The 9,642-nt window shown below is 41.3% G+C and overlaps 1 protein-coding gene across 1 annotated transcript; it reads right to left on the bottom strand.

Moving 5' to 3' along the window:
- Positions 1-728: 728 nt before the first annotated feature.
- Positions 729-8,687, bottom strand: LOC149287825 (serine/threonine-protein kinase RIO3-like). Its single transcript, XM_089492469.1, has 13 exons — positions 8,649-8,687; positions 5,509-5,630; positions 4,988-5,133; positions 4,796-4,903; positions 4,490-4,599; positions 4,059-4,202; positions 3,136-3,263; positions 2,740-2,922; positions 2,358-2,517; positions 2,012-2,092; positions 1,743-1,832; positions 1,366-1,473; positions 729-836 (listed from the first exon to the last, which is right to left on the bottom strand). The coding sequence occupies exons 1-13, from the start codon at positions 8,685-8,687 to the stop codon at positions 729-731; spliced, it is 1,527 nt and encodes a 508-aa protein (XP_089348595.1).
- Between the last annotated feature and the right edge of the window lie 955 nt (positions 8,688-9,642).

The following is a 9,642-nucleotide window of genomic DNA, read 5'->3' on the forward strand; positions in this document are numbered from 1 at the left end:
TTAAAGCAATGAAGGCAAACCCTGTAAGATTTTTAGCACCTTGTGGAGTCCTTGGCAATGCCAAATAACGACATACATGGAAACACTGAGCATGTATTTATGAACGCTTTAGCACAAGGCCATGTAAAAGAGCACAGTTTTACACAACTAATCCAATAGGTTTCCCAATGACTTTGAATGCACCAGCACAATGAAATACATAAAGAATCTAATCTGGGTTCTTTCAGATTTCTTGTGCAGAAATTTTAAGGTAAATATCCACATTCTGCTAATTGTGGAATGCACGGTTGAGTCAATTTATTTAAAATATAAATATAGATTGTAATTGATCTTGCAACATATATAGAAGTAGGATAATGCAGTCCAATGACTGTATGGACACCTTGGATTTCTAGATCTGACAATATCCTTTTGGCAACCCTCACAATAAACGATTTTAGAGCCAGCAAAATAACTGGAAAAGTTAAACAACCCATGTGAAAGTTTGCTTAAAAACATGCACAATGTTTCTACGAACAGAGAAAAAAATGGTGCCATTTCAATTTCTCAGCTGGCTAAATCCAGGCGCGCCATACACCTCAGCTAGAATACAGAGTGCCTTTTTTTGTGGTATGGCATTCTGATTCATCACTTCCAACCTACGCGAGGCAGAGGGCATCAATGCTGTTGGAGCACAGCAATCTTTTTTTCTTATTTTTTGTTAACTATCGTTACACATTCCATTAGGGTTATTCATCATAAATTAAGGGAGGGCCCTCGTCATCTTTTTGAAACGTGGAAATCTTCTTTGCATGATTCTGAACATGATCTTCATTCATCTTCTCCAATGCTTCAATCTGTAATATGCAACATATAGTTATGATATGGTGTCTCACCATAGCCGTGGCAAGGGTGAGGCGAGTGAGGCACTTGCCTGGGGCGCAGTTATGAGGGGTGGCTGCTGCCTGATGGGTAGCTGCAGGACCGACTGGCATTCCTCACAACTTTCTCCCTGTCAAATCCATGTCTGGGGCAGAAATCGAGGTATTTGCTGTGCATGTGAAAGGGGGTATCTGATAGGGATTAAGGGTTGCTGGAAGCTTCAAGCCAGTGTGTGAGCAGAAGTGGCTAAGGGCATTGCGTGTGTGTATGGGCAGGGGGGTGTGTGTGCGCGCGCATGTAAGTAGGCAGTGCATATGTGTCAATGGGCATTCATGTGTAAGGGCAGCGTATATGTATGCCCATAAACACACATACAATGAATTTTCACACTTCTTTTGAACAGGTTTACATCTAGGGATCTTCACCATATCCTGAAGTGCATTTTCCTTGGATAAGATACACAACGCTTTTGAGCAATAATAAAGCTACAGATTATAAATTTACCTCCGCCATGAAATCAACTTGATTGTCTGAAGTTATATTCAAGCCAGACACGATGTTGAATAGCTCACGTTCATTAGGCGTTTCTGCAACACCAGACTTCTGAAAGAACTAATGTAATAAGGAAGAAGGTTGTCAGTAACTCACGGCAGGCAAAAACAATACTGTTCACATGTGTGGATGGGTCTACATTAAAGTGCACAGAGAATGTGAACAGCACAAGAAAGTGGGAATGCCTCCAATATGTAAAATTTAGACAGTAATCTTGTAACAATGGCTTCCACCCTAGTGTTTGAGTACTTTGTCATCTACTGTAATTGTCTTCAGTCAATGATTTGGGCTCCCAAAGTTCAGGGTGGTCTGCAGATGTGTGAATCTACCTGGGACACGTTTCTGCAGTCCCTGTAGAGAAACTCCAATCCATGAGGGTGAGTGGGCTCGACTGACTGGCTCACATCAATAAGCCACACCTGCAACAAGAAGTCATTTTACTCAGACCGTTAAATAAAAGATTGACTATGGAGCTCAACCTATCCCTATATAGTACTTAACTATGAGATATCACTGATATAATGTACAACGACTGGATAAATCCCATAAAAAAAAAAAAAATGAAGCATTTAGAACAGGATTTCTTTCTTATACTCACTTTTCCATCATGCCATAACATATTGTATTCACTCAGATCTGCATGGACAAGACTGCACTCATCATAAAGCTGCTTCATCATCTGGCAGGGGGAAAAAAACCCCACAAAATCTGGTAAGTATCATACCAAGTACTGAATGTTTGACCTGTATATTGTGATAACCGTGGTATGTGCAGGTTACGGATTAAACAAAGGAAAGATTGTGTGAAATATATGGTGGATGCACAACCACAGACCCTGATCTGCTCTCTTCCCCTTGATGAATGTTAAACTTCAAATGTTAACACACACTAATATTACACACATTGTCAAAGGAATCAATGCATTGCAAAACATGGGAACTTACAGAAAGCACTTGGTAATAAGCCTGCTTGGATTCCTCTAGACCAAGCTTTGCTTCCTTCAGCGTGGGAGCTGGCATCTGATCCTTTCCGATAAAGGACATGACCAGAACATGCTTCTTTAACATGACAACTTCAGGGCACGGTATTCCGGCTTTCTGCATTCTGTACAGAAGATGGTTATTAAATGCACCATGCATAGATTATAAACGCATTATACATCATTACATAAACCCATTGCTAGGTATGACATGCCAAGCATTTTTGTTTGTTAATTATTTTTTGGGGTTTTTTTTTTTTTAGAGGCACTCGTCACAGGGATTGATATAGCATAGTGCTTCCATCAGGTAGATAAAAATTATCTACAAAATCAGGGCATCTTCTCACCTCTTCAGATTGTGCATTTCCTTTTCAGCCCACATGCGAATTATTTTGCGTGGATTCAGCTTGCTGAAGCGATCTTTGAACCGGTAGTCATCTTTGATGTATTTATCCCTGTTCTTAAACTCATTTAAGGTAGTCTTGAAGACCTTTAATGCACATTCAGGGGGTACGTCTTGATCTTCCATGCTGTAAACAGCATCATAACCAGTTAACACTCACACAAAGCAAGAGATGCCGCAAACGGTAATGACAATTTATGCGCAAACGTTTCAACCTATTGGTGTAGTTTTACAAATAATACGTTAACACGTGTTTGGAATATGTGCCTTTGATAACCAGAGGTACTTTTCCATATAATGTCTATAGTACAGGCGTTTGCAGCTTGACATTAAAACGTACCTTCCGCCATCTGCATGAAACACTACTGACTCCTTTCCAGTGCTTACACAACCATTGATGTTCTCGAGTGCTCCAGAATTCACGATTTTATACAATAAGAGTCTGGTTTTCGGATCCACTACTTTTTCCTACAATAAATCATAAAACATGTTGAATAAATACGGACAATGTAGACATAATGGTTCTGTGTGTATATATTAGGGATGCACAGAAATGAAAATTCTGGACCGAAACCGAAACGGATTCCCCCACTACCTTTAGGAAAAAAACAAAACAGACAGTCCAGGCAGTCGGTTTATGCTGGAATCTGAGTGATGGCTGCCTAGGCATCATAGTAGTCAGTGTGATTGAATGACACCATGTATATGAAATGTTTATATATACATATGCAGGAGTGATGAGTGCGATTGCTGTTAGCAATTTATATATATATATATATATATATATATATATATATATATATATATATATATATATATAGCAATCACACTCCTATCATGCACAAGCATATGGGGTCTGCACATCACAGCCTCCCTGTGCCATGCCCCCCTACTTACACACCCATATGCTATCACACACATTCATTCACTTCCTCAATCACGCATACTCTTTCATACAGCCTCCCCCACCCTCTTACCTGAACTGCAGATCTTCTAGTGCCGCTCGCAGAGCAGGGGCTGCTGCTTCCCTCTGCGCTGCTCGCATTCTGTGCAAACGTCTCTTGTTCCTTCCAGGGGAACAGGAACGGAGCGGAGTCACGTGCGGTGACGTACATCCACATGACTCCGCTGGGTTCCTGCTTCCCCTGGACGAAACAAGAGCCGCTGCTGAGAAACGCAGAGGTAAGCAGCAGAGCCCTGCGGACGATTATTTTCGGTCATTTTTTTTGGGGGGGGGGGCATTTTGCTGATAGTTTTACTTACAGCGGTGGAGACTTCCTTCTTGTCATGCAGTCTGGCACTTCTGCGTTGCTCAGAAATAGAGTGTTGCTTCAAGGCATTGAAAACACGGTTTGGCAACTTTAGATCCATTCCAATGCCATCTCCAACCTGAAATTCTGGTGTAAACTGAAAGACACAAAAGGTTGCATATTGGAGTCTTTTTTTACATGAACTATTAAACATCTGGTTGTGGATGGCTCAGAATGGCAAAACCCGGTTTGAATTCAGCGCCGTTTCTCTTGAATGCACATCAACGACAGACCGTCATTCCAAGACAAATACATTCTCACCAGTGAGTTAAATATTTAAACTGTAAATATGGTTCTGGGGGGATCACTGGCCCCTCGTGAAGGTGGTTTAGGGATACCAAACACAAAAGCTGAATGTATATTCCAATATAGTTGTTCTCTTACATTCTCCATCCTAGCTGTGTTCTTTCTGCCACACACCACCTCATCATGTTTAGTTGTGATGTCTTTCCCTTTTCCAACAAAGCCCTTCTTGGGGGTGGTGGTAGGTTTATCTAAAGAAAATATCAAAATAAGTTACATGACTTTTCTCCAGTTTACAAAATACCACAAGGGCCAAAACTACAACAGTCTGCTATTGTCAAGATCTGAGACCTTGTTCCGGTAACATGGCACAAAACAGGGCAATAATTGGACATACCATGTGAAAACCTGGGTAACTTAATCAGATTTCCATAATGAAATGTATACCTGCTTTGTATGGATCGTGACGTGTGTCCTGCCAGTCCACTTCCTCACCAGAGCTGTCGCTATCCTCACAAGGATGGATCTTCCGATAGTTCTCAAAGGATATGGAGACTGGAACACATACACACGAAATCAGATTCCTCTAATTATTGGACTTATTTTCCACACAATGTATTGTTTACTTTGTTGTCCTACCTTTACTGTCTCCATTAAACTTTTTCTCCTCTCTACGAAGTTGAGCATCATGTTCTCTGTCAAACTGCATCTGCAGCATTTGAGCCAGGACTTCATCACTTGATGTCTCAATGCCCTCCCCAGTCAGGAAGGGACCTTCATCAGACCTGGAAGGCAAAATCATACAAATAAAATAAAAAAATGAGCTAACTTTTATGATTAAGGAAAGGTGTTAAGCACTTAAACAGTAGACGGCGCCAAGCTAACAGCAACCTCTAGCCAGTTTTATTCTCAAAACACTTACAAGGTGCCTGATAGCAAAACAACAACAACAAAAAAAAAAAGCACCTGTTTTTCTTAAAGCATGTGTAATACTACATAGATATTTGCGATTGCTTCAGTCTTCTTTGAAACATACAGCAAAGCACTGTTCCGCACCCATGCGGTGTCTACAGCCCCGGCAAACATTTGTTGAGTGGAAAAAAAAAAAATTGCTTTAGGTTCACATTTAAGGAAAGCGAAAACCCCCTTGGGTCACTCACAGTAGCTCCTGCGGAAAGGCATGGCTTTCTTCTTCTAGCTGGAGCTCTCTTGCCAGCTGCTCGCTCATGACATCGGCCAACGAGCATTGGTTTACAGGTTTTGTAGCTACGCCCCAAGGGCTCTGAAAATGTAATAAAGCAAGCATAAAACTGTGAGAACAGGGAGCTGTTACACGTTACAGAGGAACCAGACAAAAGAAACCCGCGATTAAATGCAATACAAATCGGTGGCCTTTATGCGACAGACAATACTTAAATCACAGGGTTAACATTGTTATCTTGGAGCGGTTAAGATGGTGGCATGGCTTGTGTTAAGTGATTGGCACAACTTTGTAATTTAATAGATTTCAGCCATAGTGGGAATATTTCTGGAGTCCACTAGGGTCCCCATGCAGGTCGAAGTCCAAGGTAATTTGCCCTATTTTGCGCAAAGGCACATTTACCTTGTTCATGGGCCATTTTTCCCCAAACGTCAAATGTATTATTTGGAAAGAATAGATAACCATCCCTCTAGAAGGCACAGATATATTTTGATGAAGGAGGATCCATGAACACAGCATGGAAGTGCACATTACATTTCATGACTTGACAATTTTGTATTCAGGTTTTCTTTAAAGTTGCAGTCAAGTCTTCTTCCTTAAAAAGAGACCCCAGCACACACGCTCACCATTACCGACGTCAGCACTTTCTGTGCAGGGGCTCTCTAACCTAGTGAATGTATCTCCTTCAAGCCGGGGGCATTTGCAAAGTTTAAGGGGACATGCAGCCATCATATGCATTAAAGCACATATGATTGTGATCAGCCATGCAAGCAATGAGGCCAAGACCATACGCCATTGGCTCATTCACCTGCTCTCATTAAATGTGCAGTAAATGAGCCACTTTTTTATGAGATATAGATTATATATATATATATATATAAAAACCTGGTTGTAATACAGGTGCCGCACGATACGCATGTACCAGGCAGTCCCTTTAAAGCCAGGTACATTACAACGGCGGTAATACATAAAAAGGTTATTCTTGTGGAGAAAGCAGGCTTATAACCATAGCAGAGCACAGAGAAAGCTTCAGGTAGTAACTACGTCTGCCAACTATTACCGTCAGGGTCGCTGTAACGCAGAACAGACTAGTATGCCATTTCTTTACATTTATTAACAGCCAGTTGGCTCAAGAGTTCCTGCCGGCTAGCGGGTATGCGATACAAGGGAACCACTTTGTGGCTCTACATGCTATATGCCAAGACGAAGCAATATCTACAGCAGTTCTGCTGAAACACAGGAGACATTTATATGCAAGTTTTTGGCGTTTAAGAAGACTCGTCTGGAGATTAAAACTCATATTCTGGACACCCCCCAAAGGCCTATTCTTTCTGGAGGCAGAGTGGCATATAGGGGGTTAAAAATAATATCAGGAAGCCAGAGTGGCATATAGGGGGCATATAGAGTGACATATCTGGGGGGCAGAGTGCCATATCTGGGGGGGTATAAGGCATTTTTGGGGAACAGAGTGGCATATAAGGGGGTATACAGCATATCTGGGGGGCAGATGTGCAAATAAAAGGAAACAAAACAAAAAAATGCAGTTTTCTCAATCCAAGTTTTTATGTAATATGAAAAAATAGTTTACATGTGAATTAATATTTACTAGTAAAACTTTTTTCTTATAGGGTAGTCTTATATTCAGGCTCTTTTTTCAAATTTTGGGGGGTCGTCTTATAATCAAATACTTCTGAGCAGATTTGGAGCATTGCTAGAGGACCTATTGAAATCCTAACAATTATTTAAAGACAAACGCCACAGTGACAGATCGTACCAAATCACCTTTACCCGTCACAGATGACGCAACTGTAGATTGTGAAATGGAGCATTACCTAGAGAGAGAGTGTGTGTGCGCGTGTGTGTGTGTGTGTGTACATAGCAACAAGCCTCCATGGGCAGGAATATGTTAGCAAACAGGGTGTGGAGAGGATTAGCCAGTATGCTAAACCATCATTTCACCAAATGGCGTGTCTACCTTCTAGCTTTTCTATGAAATTATTTGTTTTAGGCAGTCAGTTTTTCCAGACTCTTCAAATGCATTAACATTTAACGGGATAAAGGCTTGATTTCGAGTACATTGTCCATGGATTTTAGAGCACTAGAAAGATAAAAAAGGCTATATAGCTCTGCCACCACTAACGTATACTAACACCCAGGACTAACTGGCATCAGTACCATCAGATTCCCGGTACCCGTTTTCTTTTTGGTATAAATAAATGCCCTCAAGTCTAATTGGAAGTCACAAAACCAAAGTAATACGTTTTTCTATTCTATTTCTATTTCTATTCTATTTCTATTGGCCAAAATATGATTTGGAGGAAGGGAAAGGAAGAAGAGCATTATCAACGATCTCAGCACAAGATCATGAGCGCCGTGACACACAAACATCTTATCATTGAGGTCGCTGCGCCCCTTCCTAGTATGACGAACGTACAAAGTCTATTAAGGTCATCGAGTCACAGGGACAGCAGAATGACAAAGCAGAAAACGGGACAACATACGTAAGTGCCGATTAAAAGGCTACTAACTCTGTAAATCGAGAAAAACCAGAACAAAAAAAAAAAAAAAACACAAAACACACACACACACACTAGACACAAGACCCACCACATGAATCTTATACAGATCATAAACCAAAGCAAAAAAAAACACGACTCCTGAGTGTTAAAATTGGCATCTGACACAAAAAAAGTATATTTTGCCAGAAGAGTTTTATACATTCCAGAGCAAAGTTTTAGAATTAAGAGAAAAATGGCAATATATAAACTATCATTATTATATATTCTGTATCAAGCAAGGTCCACACAGGACATTGAGTTCTAGTAATGCTTAATAATAATAATAATAAATGCGATAAGGTTTACCTGATGCCCCTATGGCAAACAAATTCCAGACAGGCAAAAAATAGAAAACCATACCGCCTACATGTTACAAATATCAAACTAAAATATACTTTATTCATCCATTATCTAGACGTCATAGGATTGCATCCATTAGCATACCGGAAGTGTATACATTAGTATACCGGTAAATATCCATAAACGGTATACAGCTGCTATATAAAATGTTTATCTAAAGTATGGAAGGCTGAACGCTCACCGGCCGGGTTTCAGCTGTGATAAAGCCCACTTGATCCATCTTCTCATTCAGACTCGGGCGGATACAGGAGGATTGAAAAGCCGTCAGTGTGCGGAGGGTGAGAAACACGCTGGAATATGGGCGCTCCGAGATATCTCGATATATAGAGCGTGCGGGTGACGTAACCGCGGCCCGTAAATCGGGATCTGCCCGGACTTGTCCGTCAGTCACTGAGATGGGTCTATTTTCGGTCAACTTCCGCTTAGGCCGATACAGTTCATACAGTTTTACGGTACCGTAGGTGAAGGTGCCCACTGACACACTCTAAGGCGACCTATGGGGGCTGTATAGCAAGACTATAGCCGAAGATCCTGTCACCGAACAATTGCCGGGACCCCGTTGACGAGCACAACGCACGCTGGGAAAAATGACATCACCTCGTTCGTTACGTCTGAACGTCTGGGTCAAAAGAGGCTATGCCACTGTTCTAAACACTAGAGACATAAGCACCTTTTACGTCTGCGTCTCCGATTAAAAACTATTCTGCGGAACAAAAACAACACAAAAGAAAACTGTCTCCAGACAAATGTTCGTTTTTTTGTTTGAAATGTGTACATATCACTGAATGTGTCACGCGATATCAGGCATTACACCTTTTGACGTTAGCTTAGCCAGCACCTGTCAATCAAAAAGAAGGCGGGCGCCGATTGGAGAGAACCATCGGAGAAGGGCGTTCTATAGCGATGTATACGGTTGTCACGCGAGAGTTACCAAGGAGACCACACTGCTTATAGGGAAATAAATGCCAAGTAACACAGAGGAGGGTCTATTCACTAAAGCGGGAGTTGACGGATGGGTTTGCTGAAGATTAATTCGCTATACATTGTAAGCCAACCAGTGAGCTTCTGCAGCATTAGGCGTTTGGCTGGCCTGTCTGATGTATAGTTTAATCATTGAGGTGTCTCGTCATTTTACCCAATGAAATATACATCGTACTGGGCCAGTTCAGCTCTTT

Source organism: Sceloporus occidentalis, unplaced genomic scaffold (genome assembly GCF_023333645.1).
Source record: "Sceloporus occidentalis isolate IW3139 unplaced genomic scaffold, rSceOcc1.0.p SCAF_56, whole genome shotgun sequence".
In the NCBI taxonomy this organism is placed as follows: Eukaryota; Metazoa; Chordata; class Lepidosauria; order Squamata; family Phrynosomatidae; genus Sceloporus; species Sceloporus occidentalis.

Excerpts from the sequence above, each read along its gene's own strand:
- LOC149287825 (XM_089492469.1), bottom strand. The coding sequence starts at position 8,687 with ATGGATCAAGTGGGCTTTATCACAGCTGAAACCCGGCCG. Across the intron at positions 3,264-4,058 it reads AGAAGGAAGTCTCCACCGCT|GAAAAAGTAGTGGATCCGAA; the intron begins GTAAGTAAAACT and ends GATTTATTGTAG. Across the intron at positions 837-1,365 it reads AAGTTGATTTCATGGCGGAG|ATTGAAGCATTGGAGAAGAT; the intron begins GTAAATTTATAA and ends TGCATATTACAG.